Here is a 27,614-nt window from a genome sequence, read left to right as displayed (position 1 = left end):
TCCATAATGATGCTGTGTAACATTCATGTTGACAATTTGGGAATTGGTAGCTTAGATCGTGGCGGTAGTTCACTGTAGGACATCTGACTTTGAAATAAAGCCACACAGCGTGTTTGCAAATCTAGAGTTGCCCCAAACCCGGAATTCTTCTGTGCACAGTACGGAAGGTTTTCATGTAAGAAAATAGTTTAATTAGCCATTCACGGCAACATAAAAAAAAAAAAAACGTGATGGGCAAACATACACATAAAAGTAACGCTGCTATATTTTATGAAATAAAACACATTTAATGGGCTTTAAAACGTATACATTTAACAATCACTGATAGAAAGCAAAACTACATATTGTTTATTACAGCAGGATCTGACGTGATGATACAAGTACAGTACTCAAATAATTTTTTAATGTACATAACCTTGGTCACATAACTTAGTATAACACAGAGAGAAATAAACAGGTTATACTGATATTAATCAAATACGAAACATAATAAAAGCACAACTGGTGTTACAAAAATCTTTTGGTTTCTTTGTATTTTTAAAATAAAATTAACTTTATGAAATGGAATCAAACGTTTTAAATAAATATAAAAAGTACAATGAAATTTAAAAAATAAACTGAGTGGATTTTTTCCAAAGCAGTAGTGGTAATTTAATACACTTGTGATAACTGTTAATGAGGTTATCCTTACAACAATGAAACTTCGAAAATTCGTGAACTGTATGCCGTTTTTTTTTTAAACTTGAACGTTATTATTAAGAATCAATCAAGTCCAGTAAATAATGGAAACTTAAAAAAGCTCGTATTTGTTCATCCAATTTTTCTTAAATAGGTACAATTACAAGGGAGAGAATTACCTGAACCACTAAACTTGCCGAAAATGGTACACGTGTTTTTAATGTATGGGTTTTGCATAACTTTCCAAACATTTATGAAATTTAGGAATTGTAAATGTATTATCGTATGTACCACACCCACAATAGAGATATTTAATTATGGGATCACATAATGTTAATTCAGATAATTCAGACTCTTGTAAAGCTTACGATGTTAGAATAAATCAAATTAACAAATACCACAACTGGGCAGACTTCAAGAACTTCAGAGTGCACATATATAAGATATGTAAAAATATCCAGTAAGTGGAACACTTCAAACTGTTACTCTGTAGTTTCAAAACAAATGAAGTGGTTATTTTTAAATGTGGAACTATGAACAACACATGATCACAGGTGCATTTCTACTGGAGATGTTGTTTACATCTTTTAGTGACAGATTACAGTTTCTATGTGACTCCTCACAGAAACCACGGACAGAAAAACATGGGGGTTCAGCCAAGCCTCTTCCAGATATGGTACCCATCATGTTTAAAGTACCAGTATATTCTGACTGTATACTTACCTTTTCCACCTGGATTCTTTCAGAACCATCTGTTTGTGCTCCTCTTGAGTAATCTTTCTTTACAAGAAGCTGAACCCCCCCACACAGTGTTTGTGTGATGACCTCGGACTCACCCACAAATGACAGTTTCTACCTGGTTCTTCCACAATTGTCATTTGTTAACAGTGTAAACAGAGCACAGTTTGAAGGCATGCAGATGCACACGAGAAACAAAATGCACTTCGACTGACAAACTGTATTAATTTTCAGGACACACTTTTACATATCTTATTGATGCACACTGGGTATTCTTTTTGCAAATAATGTCAATAATATTAAGTTAAAAGGGAAAAATAAAATATATATATATATATGTGGTATTAGTTGACACTTCTCATCCCCAAAATTACATTAATAACTAAATACTAATAACTAATTTTTTTCTACAACTAGTTTTTGAAGTAATATCAGATATCAGTAATATGCATTTGTACTGTTTAAGAAAAGATAAACTGAAATAAATCTATTAATCTGTTAAAACTCTATACACAAGAGCTCTAAAGATTTTTTGTACACTTAATCCATTTCAAAACATTGTACATTTAAAATAAACCAATAATTTTGTTACATTTATTCAATGCACTAAGAAATACACAGATGACTTACCGAGATGGCTGTGTAGTTAGAAGTTTAGAATACGTTAAGACACTTCTTCACTACATATCAGTCATCTGGGTAAGTTGTCCGTGGAACCCTTAGTTAACTTTATTTCTAATTGACAGGAATGTCTTCTATACCGTTAAGTATTTAACGGTTTTCTACTTAAGTCTATGACGACATGATATATCAAACACTTTAACAAATTACACTGTGAAATCTTAAAAATGATGACATTCAAAGACAAAAGGATATCTTGAGACAATTTAGTAATACCTAAAGTGCTACAAAGTAAATTTATGAAAAATATGAGGAACTTGAAAAAAAAAACTTTTGCAGACCAATAAAGCTTTGTTTTCTATCACCCCCTCTTTCATTTTTAAAACAAAGTCATTCCAAACAGATTAAAAACAAATACTTGTATATGAATAGAACTTCCTCATTCCACAACTCAGTGTCAACAAAGGTTACTTATTTCTATTTATTTGGGTAAACCCATTAATTTTCCATTTTATATCAAAAATCTTACAACTGATTAACCATTTTGTTTATTAACACCTAACATTTAAAGACCAAACTTGTAGTTATCATATTACAATTACATAAAAATACCGTGAATAACAGTACAATCACATTTTTTGTAAGAGAAGAATTTTTTTTTTTTACCACAAAGGTGTAACTAAAAAATTAATGTTATTTGCCTGTCAGGAAATAGAGACAGAAAAAAGTATTTACACAATTTTACATTAACATGTATTACAAAATACTTTGAACTTCTATTTAACTTCAATATTTTACTAAATTACAGCACAGAATTAAGTTCTAAACAAATTATATTTTAAGTTCTGAAAAAAAACAAACAAAAAAAAACCCACGAAGAGAATCAGATATTTCTGTGATGAGACTACGAGATTTCAATCATCTGGTTAGTAGTTCATGCCCTACAGACCAGACGTTTGAAACTTGTACAGTCTGATCACAGAAAAACTGATCCTGCTTATTGGCTTATTACATTTTTATATACAACTAAGTTTCTCAAAGTCCCCACCCACACTCTTTACCTCAAAGAATAAGAAAAAAGAAGTCGTTATTACACAATCCTAAGACCAAATGTTACATGATACTATAATGATTTAACAATAACTGTGCAATCCTGCCAGTGTTGAAATATATTTGAAACTCCTAATAACAGAATACCAAAACTGATAACAGCAAGAGACTAAACACAGTTATACCCAATAGTATAGATTCTTCAATAGGTACAGTATGTTATACACAGGTTTCCATTTTTCACATATCAACAAGTATATATCTTTCATTATACTATTTTCTCTAGTTTATTTGCAGTTTTTTTAAATCCTGTGCTAACACTTTATACTCAAAGTTGACAGAGTTCCACAATACTTTTTTTTTTAAAGTGGTTTATACTATTACATACCAGTAAATGTGACCCAACATTCACAGTTGTTTACACGACTGCTAATAAATAATACAGTAGCAGTTCTTGAACAACAAATTATCTTTGAAAAACTATTGAATAAACTTGGTTCTATTTCTCGAGTTAAAAGTGTCCATGTTTGCAGAACACAAAAGAAGCTATTGAAACATTACAATGTCTGTTTCTTATTGTTCTTGGGTTACAAATTACAAATGTAACAAAGAGACTTTTGATTTATTAACCACACAATTCCACTTCACTGAAATGAAGATGAAGACAGTACTCTTATCAGAAAAATTATTTTTCTCGATTCAATCCACAGATTCATTCAAAATTTAGGACCAAAATTAAAACCTATCTCTTGCCCTGTGTAATCTACAATTAAAATTCCTTGTATGTTATTGTTTCTTCCAAATGTGATTCTCCTTTTGTTACACGTAACTGTTCTTTACTGCTTATCAACAAAACTTCATAGTTCTACAAATAAACTGCAAGAAATTGTAATCCCAGTATTTCGTAACCTGCTGTACTCAAAACTCTGCTGGTTGCTGCAAACATACTCTACCTTCTAATGTTCACTCATGAGAAGCTTACAGTAATAAGCAACCTGATTTACATACAAGAGTAACTACAACATTGCAAGGTTCAAACACTGCAACAGACAGTATGTGTGGAACAATAAGACCATTTCTTCATCACCTTCACTTCTGAAATGCTTCTGATGGTATAAGACTACTCATCTGAAATTGGACAAAAAATTAATTTTAATTTTAAAATATTTTTACTGAATATTTAACATCTAAAATTAAGTGTTTGAGCTGGCAAAGGAATGAAAATTTTATTGAAACATCCATCATACGATTTCCCCCTCTCTCTTTAAGATTTAGAACTATGGTATGATTCAGAAGAAAACACAAAGTCCAATACAAGATACAAGAAAAAACAAATATGAAAATGCATATTAATGTCACTGAATACACTTCCAATTCTGAAATGTAAAAACAAGAACTCTTTAAGCAGCAAGTATTTCTAATTAGCAAAGAAACATAACAAATGTAGAAAATAGCTTGATGTAAAAAACACATTACTTGTAGAGACCCACAAAACATGGAGTCAAACTATTATTTTTATTACAACAGTACTTCTTTAAATATATACGATTTCTAGAATTGTACAAAAGAAATATGCAAATTCAATTGTATTATGCTTAACATCAGTTATGCCTTTATTATGCAAAGCTTATATCCGACACAAAAATGAATTAACACTAACTTGCGTATATTTTTGTTTTAGTTTAAAGCTAATCTCCACCGTATTTAAAATCAATAAACTTATAAATGTTATTCTACAACCAATACTAAATCTTTTTTAACACCTTTAATAAACTTTTAAAACACTGTTGTATAAATATGTCTACTAAAGTATATTTACATCCACTGAAAAGAAGTGTACACACACTTAAATGGGAAGGTGTACACAAATTTTTGTTACAAATATAAACTATTATCATAGTAGATTAAATAGAATTTATCTATGAAGTTTAGATTATTATTCCATCTGGCATTGTCAAATCCTGGCTATTTTAACATTATCACATTTTCTCAAAAAGAAACTAGTACAATGAAATTGTGAAAGTCCATAAATCTAACCCCAAAATAAGGGTTGAAATAATACACCATCTTTTTATATTTGTTCTCTCCAAAAAAGTGTGAAACAGATTTGAGAGGTACAACTAACTGATATCAAAGTAACAATAGTGAAATATACACAAATTAATATAACAATGATATATTTACAAAGCAGTAATTACAACTGGCTACTAACATCAGAAACATTATAGTAATAATAATGGATGCTTCTTCAGGAATATCAACTCTTTCCTACATGTAACAACATATTTAGTTTGTTTTTGATATAGTTTCATTATTTATTTTCACAAAGTAAACAATAACAATGATCAAAACTCATAAACATATTTCAATTTTATCTTTCAACCATAGTTTGTTTATTTTTTAGGGAGTGGGGATATTTAAATCTTTCATTTGCACTGTTAACATTTAACATAAAATAGCTGTAATTTTTTGTTTCTTAAATACGTTTGTTATTTTTAGTTGAAACTTTGAAAATAGTAATTTTTCTAATGTTGATATGAGAAACCAAAACTTAAATAACTGTTTTTTAAGTACAAATTTAAGCCTACTATAGCTAATCAACTCATAATTATGTTATCAAAATGTTGGTGTAATTTTCTTTCATACAAGAATTTAAATGTATAGTATCCCTCCCTTCTTTATTGGGATTGTAAATGTTTTTTTACATTAGTTTAATCAGACATTTGCCTCTGATCAGACACCTTATCACAATTCAATAGTTTTGTATACCACATAAAAGAAAGATTGTTATTACTTACCCCCTATACGTTTAAATTTGTTTGACAGCTGTTTTTCATTTTACAAAAATTCCCACTTGTAATTTGATACTAATAGAATCTTAAGGTGGATTTTGCCAAGATACGAACTACAAGATTAATTTGCACTCTTCGTATTAGCTGTACACAATTTATAACAGGAGAACAGATAAAACGTTTATATGTAAGATACAGTACTTTTTGTATTAGTTTTAACTGTGTATAAATTACTGCAAAGTTACTTTCAAGAAACTGGAATAGTGTACTATGTATTTACTGTTGACAATGTGTGTGTGTGAAGCTGTTCAGGTCAGGGATACAGGTTTGTTAAGTTAATAACAATGTATCTCACATACACTAGTTTTTATTTTATTATAAAACTTTAACTTACGGAGACAAAATCAACATCCAATAGTCAGTTATCGTGCTTTCTATTTAAAGTGTCTGCATTTCAAATACAATGAAGTTTTTGAGTAAAGTTTTACGAGTACAACTGTATAAGTCATAACATGCTGTTTCTACAACATAATTGTAGAAGATCCATACAATACAACTTTAATATAGCTCACAAGCTCAGGCCTACATGACAACCACCTGAAAACAGTATTTTTACTTGTATTTGGTTTTTGTGAGATTTCAACTTCAAATGCCTTTTTTTTTGTTATGCTGGTGGTCAAACTGATTTGGAAGTAAACATTGTTGCTAAAAGGAAGTCACATTATTACATAACATTTAGTCACAACGACACTATATTTGTGTTTTTTTCCACTCTCACGGTACTTCTCTAAAACTTTCAAATATAAAGTTCCCAATAGTTACTTCATTGTAACTTACATTCAACTCATTAAATACCAGTGCAGACTTCTGGTAGTCCCATTCGTTCTCTTCCAGGCACCTGTCATCGACAAACGATAAACTCATTGAAACATATTCAGTATTTAAATTACAGGTAAAAAAAACAACAACAAAACAAAACAAATTAATTGAAACATATCGTTTTAACCAAATAGATGATACTAAATACTAAAACTTTTCCTCACACTGGACCTTCCACATAACTTCAGTGTCTAAGGAGTACAGTGGATTTCTCCCAAGTAGCAGAGATCGTTTAGGTCCTGGTAAATATCTTATAACAATATCACATATGTAAGGAAATACGTAACACTTGTACTTTTCTAATGTTCTACAGCTGAAGTTTAATAGTGTTTGTTGGACCAATTTGTTGATACTATTACTTTGGGTAGAATTATCCAAAAATTGTTCGCAAGAGATGTTTAAATATTTCTTCTTTAACTCTCTAAACACGGACTCAGTCGATCTGACAGACCATGTGACCTCTTTGCACTCATTCAGTCTTTATAAATTTCATACTACTAACTTTTAATATAGCATGTATACTTACAGAAAATTTGGTAGTCTTTCAGTGGAAAAAATCATTTTTCAGTGAAATATTTTTAATAAACAAAAGATTTCTTTACGTTTGTTACAGCTTAATTACACACATGTAAATAAGAGTGATGCCTCACTTGGCTGAGAAACTTTCATTCATTCCAGTCTGTCTCATGAATTGTTCAACCATTTGTTTCTTTTCAATGACAGACTTTTCTGTACTGGGACCTGGACTAGAAATGGGGCTTGGTACTGGAGTAAGCTTGTAAGCCTAAGAAAATCAAACGAGAATACAGTTATATTACCGTAAAGTTTAATCATTTTCTAGTATTCAGTATATTATATGGTTCACAACTGAACATGTATCAAAATAAAGTACTACGATTGTATCATAAACAACTTTTTTAAAATTCCTTTCTACATTTGGTGTTGCATTAGATTCAAAATGTGATCAAGCCATTTTACTATTAACATATATCAAAAAAATTAATATTCTAATCATGTTATAATTTGAAATTTAAGTTTTTATTTCTTCGTTTCAAAGGAAATACATAAAGAAACTTAAGCTGCAGTTTTACGTCACATAATTCATATGATATGAAAACATCTCAACTTTATCAATGGTTTACTATCAGCTACATTGCCTGACAACGAGACGATTTTCTGGACTTCAATACATATTTGTCACGTAGGATTCAAGGTCTTCCCCTGTGTTCTCTGGCAAATGGACACAGCTTGTACAACCCCTTGTGAGTGTCATGTCTAGGACATAGCTTTACAACCCCTTGTGAGTGTCATGTCTAGGACATAGCTTTATAACCCCCTTGTGAGTGTCATGTCTAGGACATAGCTTTACAACCCCATTGTGAGTGTCATGTCTAGGACATAGCTTTACAACCCCATTGTGAGTGTCATGTCTAGGACATAGCTTTACAACCCCTTGTGAGTGTCATGTCTAGGACATAGCTTTACAACCCTTTGTGAGTGTCATGTCTAGGACATAGCTTTACAACCCCTTGTGAGTGTCATGTCTAGGACATAGCTTTACAACCCCCTTGTGAGTGTCATGTCTAGGACATAGCTTTACAACCCCCTTGTGAGTGTCATGTCTATCTTATTTCTTCGCTTGAGCTTCACAATGTACATGTAGTTAGTTGACATAAGAGTACATAGTCATCAACAAGAGCTCACTTTACATTATACACTACCAATAATTATCTTTAATTAGCATGCAGTGTTCAGATTGTTTTTTCTGTTTTGAATTTTGTACAAACCTACACGAGAGCTTTCTGCGCTAGCCGTCTCTAATTTAGCAGTGTAAGACTAGAGGGAAGGCAGCTAGTCATCACCACCCACCGTCAACTCTAGGGCTACTCTTTTACCAATGAATAGTAGAATTGACCATTATAAATGCCCCCATGGCTGAAAGGGTTAGCATGTTTGGTGCGACGGGGATTTGAACCCACAATCCTCAGATTACGAGTCAAATGCCTTAACCCACCTAGCTATGCCGTGCCTATGGTGCTCAGATTAAAGTAGGTGTAAATACCATTAATAGTTATCTCTTTCATCGACTATAGTACTTGAAGTGGTTTCTTATCTAAATATTCTACAGTTACTGAAACAGTTAAGTGTTCTCATTTTAATTATGTTTTGTTTGTATTTTAAAAATCATATCTGAAGGATTTAAATGATTTTTAAAAGTTCAATTTGTTGCTGCCTGGATTCCAAAATTGAATAAACAAGATGGCACTAGTGAAATGAGTTTCTGTAAAGAAGTCACCAAATAATAAAAGCCCATGGGCACAAGTTGACGTATCAATAAAAAAACAGACTTTTTAAGGCAAATTAAAAATAAATTTAAGCAAATACTGAAATACACAAAATATTATTAAACAAGTTTCAAAAGACTTCTACGAAGAACTTAAAAACCGTGTGCATATTTCCGTTTCTTAATTTTTAAACATTTTCATCAACACACATTGCAACGAAATAGGTAGATTTAGTGATATAGTAGAGAAAATGAAATATAAATATTTACCTTAAAAACTTTTCATATCAATTTATATCACTCAAGTAGATTATGTATACACAATGTAAAAATTGTAAGACAGAAAAAGTACTTTTATATTTCATTTTAAAAACACCAAGCAGGTGAGCAATTCAGAGTTGGAGTGCAAATAAAAATGTATCTTGGGACACCTGGTGTGAGAATTAACACTTTTACTGATAAAGCAGAGAACAACATTTTGTCCTTCTTAAGTTAACATGAAGATGAACAAAGACAGTTGAAACTTTGTTTTTTGTTTTATTAATAAAATTGTTAATATCCACACCAGCCATCCCGAGATACATTACTATTTCAAGTGGGTTTCTCGTCATCACACAAGTGCAAATAAATACATTAAATAACAATTTGTTTTATTAGGAGTAGGAAAAAAAATTTTTACTCTTATGAAACTACATGCTTTCAGAAACATTCTTGTCAAATTTCAAACAATTTTGTCTAGTTTTATTTCTACAATAAAATATTACAATAGTGACAGTCGTCCTTAAAATTTAGGGACGTAGTTGTCATCAGGTTAAAACCTTCCAATCAGAAATACCACTCAAACCTGACTCTTTACTTGTCCTAAATGTAAACATAGCAACTGAATAAATGATGCTATTAAAACAATCAAGTTATGACCATATCTGTTTGTTTTAGAGCAAGGCAACATTGAGCTATCTTCTGTGTCAGAATCAAACCTCAGATTTTAGCATTGTAAGTCCATTAATTACTGCTGTCCCACCAGGGATAAGTTATAAATACCAATAATATACAAATAATAAAAATCTGTTTATTCGTGAACTGAAACAATGAAAGATGTTTTTATTCCACAAACAAGTATTATAAATACACGTACTTAAATGTGTTTTTAAATATTATAAATTTACATTAATCACAAATAATTAATGTACTTTATATATCTTACCTCTACTTGGCTGTGAGAGGCGACAGAAATGAATAAGCTGTCATTAACAACTGAGAACCTATAAAAAGTAAGATATTATTAAATCTCACAAACTAAGATACTAGCTGGGGCTAAATAAAGTAAGATATTATTAAATCTCACAAACTAAGATAGTAGCTGGGGTTAAATAAAGTAAGATATTATTAAATCTCACAAACTAAGATACTAGCTGGGGCTAAATAAAGTAAGATATTATTAAATCTCACAAACTAAGATACTAGCTGGGGTTAAATAAAGTAAGATATTATTAAATCTCACAAACTAAGATAGTAGCTGGGGTTAAATAAAGTAAGATATTATTAAATCTCACAAACTAAGATACTAGCTGGGGCTAAATAAAGTAAGATATTATTAAATCTCACAAACTAAGATACTAGCTGGGGCTAAATAAAGTAAGATATTATTAAATCTCACAAACTAAGATACTAGCTGGGGTTAAATAAAGTAAGATATTATTAAATCTCACAAACTAAGATACTAGCTGGGGCTAAATAAAGTAAGATATTATTAAATCTCACAAACTAAGATAGTAGCTGGGGCTAAATAAAGTAAGATATTATTAAATCTCACAAACTAAGATACTAGCTGGGGCTAAATAAAGTAAGATATTAAATCTCACAAACTAAGATACTAGCTGGGGCTAAATAAAGTAAGATATTATTAAATCTCACAAACTAAGATACTAGCTGGGGTTAAATAAAGTAAGATATTATTAAATCTCACAAAATAAGATACTAGCTGGGGCTAAATAAAGTAAGATATTATTAAATCTCACAAACTAAGATACTAGCTGGGGTTAAATAAAGTAAGATATTATTAAATCTCACAAAATAAGATACTAGCTGGGGCTAAATAAAGTAAGATATTATTAAATCTCACAAACTAAGATAGTAGCTGGGGTTAAATAAAGTAAGATATTATTAAATCTCACAAACTAAGATACTAGCTGGGGCTAAATAAAGTAAGATATTATTAAATCTCACAAACTAAGATACTAGCTGGGGCTAAATAAAGTAAGATATTATTAAATCTCACAAACTAAGATACTAGCTGGGGTTAAATAAAGTAAGATATTATTAAATCTCACAAACTAAGATACTAGCTGGGGCAAAATAAAGTAAGATATTATTAAATCTCACAAACTAAGATAGTAGCTGGGGTTAAATAAAGTAAGATATTATTAAATCTCACAAACTAAGATACTAGCTGGGGCTAAATAAAGTAAGATATTATTAAATCTCACAAACTAAGATACTAGCTGGGGCTAAATAAAGTAAGATATTATTAAATCTCACAAACTAAGATACTAGCTGGGGTTAAATAAAGTAAGATATTATTAAATCTCACAAAATAAGATACTAGCTGGGGTTAAATAAAGTAAGATATTATTAAATCTCACAAAATAAGATACTAGCTGGGGCTAAATAAAGTAAGATATTATTAAATCTCACAAACTAAGATAGTAGCTGGGGTTAAATAAAGTAAGATATTATTAAATCTCACAAACTAAGATAGTAGCTGGGGTTAAATAAAGTAAGATATTATTAAATCTCACAAACTAAGATACTAGCTGGGGCTAAATAAAGTAAGATATTATTAAATCTCACAAAGTAAGATACTAGCTGGGGCTAAATAAAGTAAGATATTATTAAATCTCACAAACTAAGATACTAGCTGGGGCTAAATAAAGTAAGATATTATTAAATCTCACAAACTAAGATACTAGCTGGGGCTAAATAAAGTAAGATATTATTAAATCTCACAAACTAAGATACTAGCTGGGTTAAATAAAGTAAGATATTATTAAATCTCACAAACTAAGATACTAGCTGGGGCTAAATAAAGTAAGATATTATTAAATCTCACAAACTAAGATAGTAGCTGGGGTTAAATAAAGTAAGATATTATTAAATCTCACAAACTAAGATACTAGCTGGGGCTAAATAAAGTAAGATATTATTAAATCTCACAAACTAAGATACTAGCTGGGGCTAAATAAAGTAAGATATTATTAAATCTCACAAACTAAGATACTAGCTGGGGTTAAATAAAGTAAGATATTATTAAATCTCACAAAATAAGATACTAGCTGGGGCTAAATAAAGTAAAATATTATTAAATCTCACAAACTAAGATACTAGCTGGGGCTAAATAAAGTAAGATATTATTAAATCTCACAAACTAAGATACTAGCTGGGGTTAAATAAAGTAAGATATTATTAAATCTCACAAACTAAGATACTAGCTGGGGCTAAATAAAGTAAGATATTATTAAATCTCACAAACTAAGATACTAGCTGGGGCTAAATAAAGTAAGATATTATTAAATCTCACAAACTAAGATACTAGCTGGGGCTAAATAAAGTAAGATATTATTAAATCTCACAAACTAAGATACTAGCTGGGGCTAAATAAAGTAAGATATTATTAAATCTCACAAACTAAGATACTAGCTGGGGTTAAATAAAGTAAGATATTATTAAATCTCACAAACTAAGATACTAGCTGGGGCTAAATAAAGTAAGATATTATTAAATCTCACAAACTAAGATAGTAGCTGGGGTTAAATAAAGTAAGATATTATTAAATCTCACAAACTAAGATACTAGCTGGGGCTAAATAAAGTAAGATATTATTAAATCTCACAAACTAAGATACTAGCTGGGGCTAAATAAAGTAAGATATTATTAAATCTCACAAACCAAGATACTAGCTGGGGTTAAATAAAGTAAGATATTATTAAATCTCACAAAATAAGATACTAGCTGGGGCTAAATAAAGTAAGATATTATTAAATCTCACAAACTAAGATACTAGCTGGGGCTAAATAAAGTAAGATATTATTAAATCTCACAAACTAAGATACTAGCTGGGGCTAAATAAAGTAAGATATTATTAAATCTCACAAACTAAGATACTAGCTGGGGCTAAATAAAGTAAGATATTATTAAATCTCACAAACTAAGATACTAGCTGGGGTTAAATAAAGTAAGATATTATTAAATCTCACAAAATAAGATACTAGCTGGGGTTAAATAAAGTAAGATATTATTAAATCTCACAAAATAAGATACTAGCTGGGGTTAAATATTTGGCCCTACTTTTCAAATTCAGCACATAAGTGGTGAAATATTTTGACAAAATATTTTAATAAATTTATTCACCTCTCAATATCCTTATGTCCATGTGGTTTTTCCATCTTAAATAATTAAAACATATTAAAAATATATAGGAATAATGTAATAACACATTTTTCTTCAAAAGGTATTACACACTGCCTGGAATAAAGTGTGAAATTTCTTATTATTTCATCAAAATATTTCAAAAATTAGAAAGATAAAATACTGATATTAAGTGAATAAAACATCATCAATACCACCATTGTTATAATTAGGATGTGAGTGTTAGAACTGCATAATCTCTATTAAATACCCCTTATTTGTGGATATGAATAATAAGACAAACAACAGATAAAAACACTTACCCAAGGCCTTGAGGAACAACAACAAACCCTCTACTGAATGTCCATAACTGTTGTTTGTGTTTTGTCTTTCCAACTAGAAAAAAAAATTGTTATGAGATTTTTGAAAATTTAGTATATTTAAAAACCAAGCTAAAGATAACATACTGGAGTAGCAGTATTAAAATAAGAAATTTCAACTATATTCTAATACGTTAATGAAATTATTTACATCCAATATTAGTTTCAAAACTTGAGTCCAAGGCCAACCCATCAATGAATGCTAGGAATCACACTTTGCCATTGGTCAAAAGTAAGTGATGTTACACCTTTTTGAACATATTAGGTTATTATTATATGTCGTCCATAATTTTCACAGATAAAACAGAATACGATAAATACTATCTATTTATATTAGTTTAAGACCTTCAGACTTCTGCTAAACTATTTCTTTCAACACTATGATCTATTGTTTAAGTTATTAGGTCTTATGTGCTATGTTTATGAAAAATAAAATGTATACATAAAGGCACAGTAACCAGCTTTGTTATGTAGTGGATATTGAAAGATAAACCATAAGTTGACCAAAAAAATACCTCAAATTTATTTTTCGAAAATTGTCATGGATATTGTATGAAGTACTTGAAATGGCTGCATTTCAGACCTGGTGACAGATGCTATTAATGTTTATTCATAAAATATATAAACCTGGTGAAGTACTGTATCATGGAAAGGAAAGAGTTATAACATTTTTGTACTATATTTATAATGTAGATAACAAGCTTTTGATTGAATGGCAACATAACAGCAGTTTATTGGAAAAGTGTTAAACAAATAAATATACTTGCTGTACTACAGGGTGTTCGGAAAGTCACTGGGCAGTTTTGTAATCATATTTTATTCAGTCTATTTCAAGTCAGCAACTGATAGCGGTGTTTAGAAACAAAATAAGAAGGATCCAGGCCTGTATTGATGCCAACGGGAGTCACTTTCAACACTGTTTATAATTGTCATTCATATTTACCTCCTGTATTCTATATTGAAACATGTCTGTTAATAAATATATAAGTGCACAGTGACTTTCCGAACACCCTGTAGTAAAAAAATCTTATGATTCACTCACTCTTACCTCCTCTAAAGACTCCACTCACTGTAAAATTCATCAGTGTAGGCTGCAAGAAACCATCAACAAAAGTTTAGGAGCAAAATATACAAAACTGTTACCCTAGAAAAACAAACTGGTTTTTAAAAAGTCTTATCTTAAAAGGATGTGAAAACTAATGCAGCAAGCCAGAGATTTTTTAAGAGTTGACAAAACTATATAGTTTACTTTGGACATTCCGACTTTTAAAGGTTACATAATTTATGGCTAAAATAAAATATGTACAATAATGTAAAACTGGTACATGGTAAAAGTGAATACAGTACATTGAAGTAAAAGAAATTGCATGTATCACAACATATTTGGTTTTCACTGTTTTTAGGACTTATTAAATAATTGTACGTTTTCAAAAACACTGATCTACCTGAAATTATTTTGTAAGCCATATGTCAAGTACAAACCTTTAAGTCGTAGCTCCGTCATCTCTTGACTAATTTGAGATTTAATTCAAGTTTTGGACTCAGGAGGTCAAACCCTTTTGACAGATGCATTTAACCCACACCAAAGATTTCATAGATTAATTTATTCTAATCCTGATTAAAAGAATTTCAATTTGAGGGTAGGTTGGTAGAGAACCTGATGAGTAATAAATATTTTATTGAGGATTACCTCATTTTAAACTTATCTATACCATGCACAATTTACATATTGATAGAGAACCTAATGAGTAATAAATAGTTTATTGAGGATTACCTCATTTTAAACTTATCTATACCATGCACAATTTACATATTGATAGAGAACCTGATGAGTAATAAATAGTTTATTGAGGATTACCTCATTTTAAACTTATCTATACCATGCACAATTTACATATTGATAGAGAACCTGATGAGTAATAAATAGTTTATTGAGAATTACCTCATTTTAAACTTATCTATACCATGCACAATTTACATATCATTTACAATGTTTTTGCCATTGGGAAAACTTACCGAAACAAACCCAACATCTACAGTAAATGAGCTAGGCTCATGCTGGGACGCAGGGAGCTCGGACAGAGCTGACACAACAGCCAAACGCCCACATTTCAAGAGTTTATTTCGGAAATCTAGAAAATATAATTTAAAGATTATTTTACTTTTCTGTCTACCTCATACCAATTCAATTAGTAAAACATAAGAATAATTACTACCTTACACAACTTTGCTCTTATTTGATTTGGATGCACTGAATAGCAAACAAGCATAAAAAGTATATCAAAAAAGTTTTGCTAGAATACATGTTACAGATGAATAAGCTCAATAGATGTTACTTACTATTTTATACCAAATAATTCTCAAGGTAATCACAGAAACTAAATTAATCCAACACAAAGTCTAAAAAAAAAGTTTCTATAGAGCAATAAAACTGTGGACTTCAAAATCAAAACAGACTGCACATTAATCCTTCTAAACAGTTGATTTAGCCCCCAACACGAGCTCGGTCAATATGACTGACCACATGACTTCTTGTACTCTTTTTTAAAAAGTGTTTATAAAATTAATACTTTTAACTTTCAATAAATTGTATACATCTTCACAAAATTTGACAGTCTTTCAGTAAACATTACAAGTCATCATATAAAAATCATATTTTTAGAGAAGTATTTTTAATAAACTAAAATAAAGACCTATTCATGAACATAGAGTATTTGTTTTAAATAGTTCATGTGCAAATTAATTCTCGTGTTAAGATTAAAGATACCTTTCATCATCTCAAAAATCTTTGTGATCTCTAAAACCACCGAAAAACATTTCAAATGGTTTTCTTCCTGAGTAAAACTTTATATTTTGTCTTTTATTTTCTCTACCCTACCTCTATACAGATCTTAGTAATTTGACAGATTTTGTAACCACAAGAAAAAAGGTACAGATCTCAATTAAATTATCCTTTTTCTTTCCAAAATCATTTAAAATTGTAATATTAAACTACAGTCTTTTATCAGCTTTAAACTCATAACATTATACATCTATTTATACTTAAATTTTATCATTTTAATTTCCTGTGAACTGTAATTACAGTCCGTGCCATTATAAGTTGTAAATCACTCAAAGAACACTAGCTAATTACATTACCCATAAGTTACTATAAGCTGCTTGTGTATGTGCCTCACAGGACATTTTTATTATCTGTTTTCCTTAATGTAATCTTAATTAACCTAAAAATATCCCTATGTTTACACTTTAGTTACTTTTATATTACTAAATAAAGAATAAACATGAAAAACAAAAACTACTTGTTGTTGACTTTGAGGACAATTAATTCTACTTTTGGTAGTAATGTACTAAATAATTTTTTATTTAATTAAATAATGCACCAAAAACACAGAATAATAACATGCAAAAAGTAGACAATTTCCCCTAACTCTCAAAATTTTTCTGGCTTTCTAACTACGTAACAAGAGCCATTACAAATCCATCCAAGCTAATCATTAACTTTCCCCATGGGAACAAAACTTGTACTCTGAGCAAAACTGGCATTTACCTATTCAGAACACATTATGCGATATATCATTTTATAAATGAAAACTCTGACTTTCTATTGGTTACAAATAATATACAATTAAAAGTAAGAGAGAACTGTTAAGAAATCCTGACAGAGGATGTGAAAGAAGGGGTCTGATTTTCTATTCAATAGCTTTGTAACCAAACAAAATGGGAGGCCATAAAAATTATGGTTTTTCTAGACAATGACAATTTTATAGTAAATAATACACATTCAATTTCATACTTTTTCATGGAGTGGTGCATAAGAAGTTACCTAAAGAAAATGTCTGTCACACAGGTGGAAATTCAGAATGTTTTTAAATATTACATTATAGAATTAAGAACGTAAAACTTATATAGCACTAAAATATGGATCATTACCTAAGGTTTTATGTTATACTAATTGGTATAAAATAAATAAAAAGCAGTGTTTTAAATTTTGAATTTAAGACACTAAAGCGTGTCATGCATGTTATAGGATACCTGTGACAAGAAGGTTAACTCCATTCTTGTTATTAAACATCAAATAAAAACAGCTTTCATCACGTTTCCAAGTCTCTTAGTGAATCATAAAACTATTACTTACTCGGGTCCCTTATTCTAAGAAGGTTTCGACTCTCGTGAATGTACTCATCTGGTCCTGCTTCCCTGTAAGAGTACACAGTTATATCATTAATAGTTTTTATACAATAAAACACACATTTATTCTCATAAAAGTGACACATTTCACCTTAACACAATAAGAGCAGTCATTTTGAAACATAAACTGAAGCTTTGTACATTTTAATAAGCACTAACAACTTTTAATAACAAACAGAAATTCAAGCTAACTTTAAAAACACCCCATCAACAATGATATTGGAAATATACATGTAAAAACGGCACGTTTGGGTTGAGAAAATTTTTGTTTTCAGCCCAAATGAGCTGTTTTTGCATATATATTTCTCAACAAGTGGGTTTTCTCAACATCACTGATATTGGAAATCTAACTTTAATACTTCCTTTTTAAATGTAAAAAAAACATGAAAACTGAAAAACAACAGAATAGATGTGGAGTTTGAAACCATTACTCCTACCAGCAGGGTAAATATTATTATTTCAATACTCAATGTTTCTTTCAAACTTTTGGCATGCTCTTCTAAATCAAAACCCTCTTCAGAACAGTGTGCTATGAATGTTTTACATGTCATATGTAAGGTCTTCCCTGGCATGTTCATCTTATAATCAGATTATTTAAGCATGAACAGCACATAATTTTTAGCTGTTTTAAGAATGACCTAGTTTATGACTATTTATTTTACTCTATCTTTAATTTAATCAGATTAAAGAGTTAATGGAGAAGTAAACAAATGATCAGTGCAGTCAAGATGGTTTTACTGTTAACTTGAAGAGAGGTCACTAGAAGAACAAACACCACAACCATTTGTCTTTTGGATTTGTCATCAATCTCAAGAATGACAAAGTTAAATAAAAACAAAAGTGCAAATTTCATTATGTTTAGAAGGTTCCCATGCCTGTGACAACTTCATCAGTAAGAGCTTTATGTCATATAACGTTTAATAAGAAAGCACACAGACAGAAAAAAAAGTTTTGAGGCTAAAATATTTGTAAAAAAATTAAACCAATTAGCTAAACTTTGTATATGAAAACCTCAAATCCTGTAATTACTTTTAATCAAGGAAATTTATGTATGAGCTTCTAAATAATCCATGAGGAAATTCTACCCAATACCAAGTAGTTTTGATATGACAATGAACCAATTTCAATCTTTAATACATAACAACTTACCTAGAAGACGGCTTTGACACCTAAAGGGAAAACATGGCCTAGAGAGAAAAAAAAACACCTTTTATTATGTCGTCTACCGAAATTACAGCTGTGGAAAACAAAGAATTTACATAGACTAACTTATGAGTTTCTATATCCTAAACCTCCGACATCCTTGACAAACATGCTCATACACTGAATATCAAATGAGTATCTATCAGAAGCCGAGCCTTGAATACAGGACCATATGGGACAGGCACAGCAGTGATAGCACCAGAACAGATAAACACAGCTGCAGTGTGAGAGAGCTCGTTCCAGCAAATACCAACATAGCTTGGTATCCAGAAAAACTGGACAGAAATGGAATATAAAGAGAAATGTTTTGAATATCAATGAGAATAGGGTAAGAACTAATATGAAGTGATTCCAGAGCTAGTAGAGAACTAAGCAAGGCAGTATAAAAATATAGTATAATTGGTGTACTGCAAGGTAAAAGAAATGGCACATAATTCAGCAGTGAACACATAAATTGTAGAGGGGATCCTGTGTGCTACCACTGAATAACAACAAGCCATGACAGAGCTCTCAGAGTCACCAGATTTCGAACCATTTGTATAAATGGAAATGGAAGGATGATTCGAAAGATGTTTGACAAATGGATAATGGTACTTGCAATTGGGAGTGTCAATTTTCCACAGATGACTCAAATAAAGATTACAGGTGGGGATGGTTATTAGCCATTGTGGAATAAGCTGACCAGAGGAGACAACAGCATCATCCAAGGACTGACCAAATTTAGCCATCTGTGCCTGTGTATGAAAGGCAAAAGAACGATGGCAGACCATCTATTCTGAAAAAGAAAAGAAAAAAGAGTACACTGAGGAAGGATGACACAACCCCAAGTGAGTTGCTGTGGTAAGAATCAAAGTTTTGAAGTACACAGTAAAAATAGTTGCAAACAGTGGAAGTGTAGTGGAGGTTTGCAAGACTCAGTGTAAAAACTCTGAACTGGAGAAGTGAGGAAAACCCCTGTGCAGAGCAGAAGCCATAAATGGTGAACAGGATCCCACATCTTCAAGACCAAGGTCCTGGCAGAACTACAGATAAGAGACCCATAGTCCAGTTTTGATTGAATGAAGGCACAATAGATCTTCAACATAGAACATCAATTTGCTCCCCAAGAGGCAGAAGAGAGGCCGTGAAGGATGTTCAGTGCCCTTACACACTTGACACCTCAAGAACATTGCCTCAGGCACCACAGGAGAAACGTCACCACTAAAACAGAGCTTGGGATTCAAGTGAATACCCCCTTGGTGGTAAAAGTGCATGCAAACAGTTTTAGAAAAAGCAAAAGCAAAACCATTTGTTGTGATCCACTACAATAAACGATTGAGGGTAGTTTGAAGTTGCTGCTCAATAAACCTCAACAACTGAAACGAGATGTAGTAGTTGTTGATATAGAACCGATTTTCACTGTGTTTGTGTTTTCTTATTGCAAAGCCACATCGAGCTATCTGCTAAGCCCACTGAGGGGAATCAAACCCCTGATTTTAGCATTGTAAATCCGTAGACATACCGCTGTACCAGTGAGGGGCCCCATTTGCACTTGAAAATTTGACACTCAAGACACAGCCCTAAAGGATCACAAATTCCTGTGAGAAAGAATGGGAAAGCATCAAACCCACACAGTCTTGGAATCAACGGTACATTAAAATTTTTTAAAATAAATGTGGATAAATGGCCATGCAACCCAAATGAGTGGAGGTCTTGCAAAATGCTGTACCTCTACATAGTATAATAAGCCTTCTTAAAGTCAAAGAATACAGAAACAAAATGTCACTTGAGAAAGGCTTCTCTGATCAACGTTTCAAGTCAAATCAGGTGGTTCATGGTGCAGTACTGTTGTCGAAACCCACAATGAGTGGGCAAAAGAAGGTTGTAAGATCTCAGAGAGGATGGTTAATACTTATCTTATCTGGTTCCTCAAATTAAACAAACACAGCTCATCAAAGCAACTGGATGATAGTTTGAAGGAATCTTGGAATCCTTAACAAACTTAGAAAAAGGAAGGACAAGCCCAGGGCCATGCATCAAGAAAAGCATTCTCCTGCCAGATCTGGTTAAAAACAACCAGAAGAACAAGTGAGGCAGGAGAAAGATGGTGTGGCATCTCGGTCAATATCATCAGGTATAACCAATGTACTGCCAGACTGATCAAGAAAAAGTTTGAATTCCAAAAGTGTAAAGGGATGATTATAGTCATGGATATGATCAGCTGAAAGGTAAGAGGCAACTGCTCTTCCCAAGAATTGATGACTAAGAAGGTGAGGGATGAAACAGAAGTGCTAGATGCATGAGAAAAGCATTCACTGAGAGTATTGGGTATCAGCACCTTCCTGGTCATGGGAGAGCAAGATCAAAAAGGCAGGGGAAGTATACTGCCTACTGACCATCCAAATCTTGTCCAATATGATTTTAGTACTGATAGTAGATGAAAGGCTGGTTGTGCACTTAATCCAAGATTCATCCTGGCTTTGACGTTTTACCTGCTGAGCATGGGCCCGCTGAAAATCAATACAGTTTGAAAATGTAGGATACATTTTTAGCCTTCTGTGCCATTTGGCAGGCAAGATTCCACCACAGAGGATACTGTGGAAAACATGTTGAGGTTTTAGGAACAGATTAAGCAACTGCCTGGTCAATAAAGTCAGTCACTGATGCCACGTTGTCATCTATCAATGGCTTACAGACAATGGCAGGATCAAGTCGTACCTTAAAGTTTATGTATCCTGCCTTGATAGTGGTACATGGACAGGGCAATTTAAACATCAAAATAAATACATTTGTGAGCAACATTATTCTGTCCTCACAAGTTAAGATACAGTGTACCTCAGAAATACCTTGGCTGGAGAAACCAGTGAGGATCTCCAACTCAGAAATGTTCTTTAAATCCCTCTCAACAATAACTCCTCTAGAGGAATTCAAAGTTGCATGGGAAGTGACATCAATGGGCATATCCCCAATGGTCTTTGAATTAAAGAGTTTGGTGTGTTATCATGTTGATGTGTCCACCAAAATATCTTCAGATCCCAGCTTCCTTACTGACTTGAAGGAGCCAGCAAGCTTCTCTAATCCCTAATCTAAAAAGGGAGATATCTGCTCTGAGGATTTCTCAAATAATGAACACAGAACAAGAAATCAAGGTGTTGAGACTGACTGTTATGGTGACTATTGAACAAAGCCATCCATGCATGGCTGATTTCCAATAATCTGTTGTTTTTTTTATGGTTTTATTATTATTTTTTCATGGATTTGAATATCCATAATAAATAGAACACATTACAGTGCCCACTGATTCCACCAATCATGGAGCCCTACGAGGGGACACAATACAATGCCAAAGAATGACACTGCAGTAATGCCAGGGTTTTGTGAGCACCATACCTAAACACCAGCATCAGACACAATGTCCACAACACCTGTTGGGAGTGTCCAACACTGGTACTTAGTTGACATTAGCCCAAAGGGAACATCCGATTGACCCTGGGGGCCCACCATAAGATTGCCTGTCTATAAGAATTCAAGGCTAAAATTGTCACGAGTCACCACGCACAACAAACGTGGGTGGACGTCCAGATCTCAGAGGAGGTAAACTGAAAGTACACAACCTCTTCTGGAAGGTCCACGCAGCACATACAGGAATCCACCTAGAGGGAACCTTAAAAGCAATTGGGGGAGGAGATAAATTTAAATTAAGGTCTGTACTCTTTTTGTGGAAAAACTGTTTTTACAACTGAAATCAACAAAGTGTGTATATCTTTAAGCAAAAAAAATTGTTCTATAAGCCTAAAAGCATGAAAAATATATCAATAAACTGCATCATATGTGGTAGAATAAAAATCAAAAGCTAGTTGATTAGAAGACCAAAAAGTAAACAAAAGAATATATAATAATGAGCTCATGTTGATGAAAAGCCTTATAACACACTATTTTTTGTATTTTTGAGACACCTTTCATTTAAAAATACAGAGATTCAAATCATTTGTAGGACAAATAAGTGCATTCAACCAGAATGAACAACTCACTACTTTATAAAACAAAATGAAACTTAATTATTAGTACTTACACAGTTACTTATTTCATTACCAAATCTTGAAAGAACTACAGACTAGATTACAATCAGTAAATGTTTTTTTATCTTTAGTAACTTTAAAAAGTATAAAAAATGTTTAGTCACCATCAGAAATATGTAGCAAATGAAAGCAACCTCTTGAAAATTACTGCTGGTTTCACATCACAAATTATTAAATAAAGTCCAAGAAATTTTCCAACTCAAATTTTCTTTCCAGTATGACTTACCTGAATAGAAATTGTGTACTTACGTGATCATGGTATGCTTCTAAAAGCTGCTGCCTGTCTCCCGAGTCATACACCACGTAATATCTGAAAACAGAAACAGTGATGAAATTAAAAACCCACAGGCATGTTAACCTACAGGTAAATAAGAAGCCTTATCACCAACTTAAGAGTTTTAACTTTATTAATAAGTGACACTATATGATTCGTAAAGTAAATTTAAGTCGTGTGAAACATAAAATAAAATAAAGTTTAGCTACCACAGTAAACAGGATCAAAGAGAACCCTGGTGTCAGTAGTGAGTTTACACAACTCTGTGAAAAAGATAGTTTGAGTTGTTGATTGAACACAAGATGATTCAGATTATATTATCTAATCTCACACTACGTTTAAAGGAAGTTTCAGTCATACATCTACAGATTTATTCTTCAGATTATATAACTTTACTCAAATATAACCGTGAGTAGGCATGTCGGTATCTTGCCTCTCTTCTTTTTATCACATCATTATAACAGAAATTGTTAATGCTACAACAGCTTGTCCATCCTGTTCTATTTTCAACTTTAATGATATTAAATCTAAATCTGTAACTACAGTTACGGCCGTACATCACAGCTGATATTTACCATCCTCTACCAAAAACTAAATCACCAATGTATGGTAAACAGTAGTTAATAACTCTTACATCAAACACTTAATTACAATGTGTTTGTCTAGACGGATAGTGGAATAATCAAATATGGTTAAAATTTATAACACTTATTTTAAGAAGTAGACTAATTATGACAATAACTGATCTGTCATTTTAAATGACATTACTTGATGTAACTTTAAATAATCAGACTTTTATTGTGATGCATTAATCAGGTTAATTTTAAACATACTGTTAACCAGTACATATAATTGCAATACCACATAAATTAATTTGTTTAAATGCTACATGTTGTTTAAGTTTAGTTGTTCATACTGATCTGTGTTGTATAATTATGATAATATCAGTAAAATAGTAACAAATATTTTGTGACAATGATTTTCATAAAGAAAATATATCTATACTATTCAAAACATTTTGGGCCAAAAATAAAGGTTTTAAAGGTTTAAGAGGCCTCCAATGTTTTGCTATTCTCCTATTCCTTAACCTTAATACTTATGAAACAACTCATAAACACATCAGGTCACACTGGTTTTTACTGTTGACAGGACTATGATGTTTATAAGTACTAGACTTGACTACATAAACACATCAGGTCACACTGGTTTTTACTGTTGACAGGACTATGATGTTTATAAGTACTAGACTTCCCTCACTACCCTGTCATTCCTTGACTTCAATACTTATCAAACAGTAAATAAACAAACCAGACCATACTGGTGTTAGCCATGTTTTCTGGTACAATGTTGTCATCTTATAGTATTTACTTATAAATGAATTGTATTTATACCTAGAATGAGAGAAATATGCCAAACTAACTGCTGAAACTACTATACAGTGTTGAATAACAAAACAAAGAGGCTATATTGAGTTATTTTAATGAGTGGCAAAAACAAAACAAAAACAGAAATTATTTTTATTTTATCATTACTTATTTTTTGTAATATGGCAGAAAAAATAAAATCATATACTAAGCCAACTGACAGGACAAATCATTGAGTTAATACTTCAAGCTTGCTGTTAAAACACATTACTATTATTCTTTTATTGGATGAATTAAACAATTACTGTCTAAAGTACTGAATCTCTAAACTTACTGTTCAAGAAACTGGACTATAAGAAGCTTCACATCATCAGAGGGAAAGTAGCTTCCCTGTAAAACAATTATTTAAAGACACATTACCACAAAAAATAAACATTAAGCTTCAGGCATATAACCACCAAACATATTTAGGAATACGGATATATAATTCTTTCATTTTTTCATAACATTGCATGAAAATCTAAATGAAGAGTTGGCAACCCATGACCTCCAACCAAAATCATCAGGTCCTCAGTCCCCAAAAAAGAATTCAAGTTTGTAACTTAATGTGGGTGTCCATCCACTTACAGACATGGCCTCTGGCCACTGTGTGGAAAGAGATTGCTGACCCCTGATCTTGATGTTGTTGCATATAAGAAATTAATCTCCACACTTATTTTAATGGTTAATTTTTTGTGTTTCTAAATCCAGAACTTGGTATTGACTACTAGGTTTTCATTCTACTCTACAAGTAAAATGCAAACAACTAGATGAATTACATTTTCATTAACACAAACATATATCTGAGACAGAAATATATTACATAAAATAAATACAATGTTTACTGCACACCTAACCTACATAAAAGCTAGTGTGTATCATGTCATTCTTGATTTCTCAAAATAGGAGTAGTCATAAAGCCAAAATGCATTTATCTAGATAAAACAGTTCAATTATTGTCTGCCTATTAAATTAGGCTTTTCTATATATTAGAAGTCACTGACCCAAGTGACAGTTACTAGCAATTATTCTATTAATACACAACAAATTCATTTCATAAATGATCTCAACTTTGATTGGTTTACACAAGAATTTACTGAAATTTGACTGCCTCAAGCACATTTTTCATCCACTTTCTTGGCCAAATTAGATTTCACAAATTCCTTTTATTTCTGTTGGCTATGAAATGTGAAGTTGGTTTGGGTTTTTTTTTGTTTTTTTTAATTTCATGTAAAGCTATACAAGGACTATCTGCACTAGCCATCCCTTATACAAGGGCTACCTGCACTAGTTATCCCTAATTTATCAGTGTAAAGACTAGAGGGAAGGCAATTAGTTATCACCACCCACTGTTAACTATTGGGATACTCTTTTACCAATGAATAGTGGGTTTGACTATCACATTATAATGTCCCTATGGCTGAAACGGCAAGCATGTTTGGTGTGACAGGAATTAGAACCTGCAACACTCAGATTACGAGTCCAATACCATAACCAAATGTGAAGTTATGGTATACAATAGAGTGGAGGTGGTAGTATGCTAGTGTGAAATATGAACTTCCACAGTGTAACTTTAAAATAGTCAGATACAGTATGCTTTCAACCATACAGGAGTGTATATCTAGTGCTGGTACCAAAGTGTTCCAATTTTAAAAATATCCCTTATTACACACAAGTTTCACAAATGTCAGTTTACCATTTGCAAATAATCATTTGAGCAAAAGTAACATTAAGCATGTTTTATACAATGAATTTCTTTGTAACACAAATCCAAGAAAATTCCAAGACACCTTAAAGTGACCATTAAAAATAACGATCCAAAGAACATTCACATTTTGGTTATAGAAAAAGTGTTTCTAATACTTTTATAATACATCATTATAAATTTATTTAAAAAAGTGTTTTTGTTATGTTAAGTCACACCAGGTTATCTTCTGAGTCCACCGAGAGGAATTGAACCCCTGATTTTAGCATTGTAAATCCAGAGACTTACTGACGTTACTAGTGGGAGTTACTGAAAAAAAAGACTGTTAGAAAATATCAAAGGTTTATTCATGTCATATAAATTATTTGTCCCCCAGTACATCAGCAGTTTAAAATGTTAAAATCCTAGGGTTCAAATCCCCACAATGGATAAAGCACAGATAGTCTACTGTGTAGCTCTTTTCTAAAAACATAGAAGTATAGCTTTGTTAATTACTTAGGATAGGCCTACAAATTTATATTATATTTCATATTTTACTGTATCAAATTAAATCACACAATGTAACCTTCACAAAAATAGATTTATTCATCAACCTTTCTAGAACTTTTAACTTTTGCATTTGGCCTTAATTAAGACAAAGGTTGAAAGTTGTTTGTGTTTATTTGACATACATGGATTATAAAATATATTTTGTCAACTTTAAAGCACTGAATTTTCTTTCAAGAAATATCTGTGCAGTCTCTCCACAAACACTATAAACTGCTACAATATTTTTAAAAGAGTGAATCAATATTCAAACACACTTTTTCCAAACAATTATTTATATATAAACAATAACAACAAAGTATGTGTTTATGCAAAGTGTTACTTACGTGAACTTTTGGAAGTTCTACTGTCTGATCAAGGTCAAATGTTATTGGAGGTGGAAGGTCTTTCCCATCCTTACAAAAAAAAAAA

The 27,614-nt window shown here is 31.5% G+C and overlaps 1 protein-coding gene across 1 annotated transcript; it reads right to left on the bottom strand.

The window, feature by feature from the left end:
• Window positions 1-266: 266 nt before the first annotated feature.
• On the bottom strand, window positions 267-27,614 carry LOC143231140 (nuclear RNA export factor 1-like). Its single transcript, XM_076465777.1, has 12 exons — window positions 27,530-27,614; window positions 25,248-25,303; window positions 23,525-23,585; window positions 19,164-19,201; window positions 17,962-18,023; window positions 15,843-15,958; window positions 14,875-14,917; window positions 13,770-13,842; window positions 10,247-10,304; window positions 7,409-7,542; window positions 6,717-6,777; window positions 267-4,215 (listed from the first exon to the last, which is right to left on the bottom strand). Exons 7-12 carry the CDS (start codon window positions 14,906-14,908, stop codon window positions 4,177-4,179), a joined length of 399 nt encoding a protein of 132 aa, XP_076321892.1. The 5' UTR covers window positions 14,909-14,917; window positions 15,843-15,958; window positions 17,962-18,023; window positions 19,164-19,201; window positions 23,525-23,585; window positions 25,248-25,303; window positions 27,530-27,614; the 3' UTR covers window positions 267-4,176.

The sequence above is a fragment of the Tachypleus tridentatus genome, chromosome 10 (genome assembly GCF_004210375.1).
Source record: "Tachypleus tridentatus isolate NWPU-2018 chromosome 10, ASM421037v1, whole genome shotgun sequence".
NCBI lineage: Eukaryota > Metazoa > Arthropoda > Merostomata > Xiphosura > Limulidae > Tachypleus > Tachypleus tridentatus.
The sequence above is the reverse complement of the archived record's forward strand: the minus strand, read 5'-3'. Positions and strand labels throughout refer to the sequence as shown.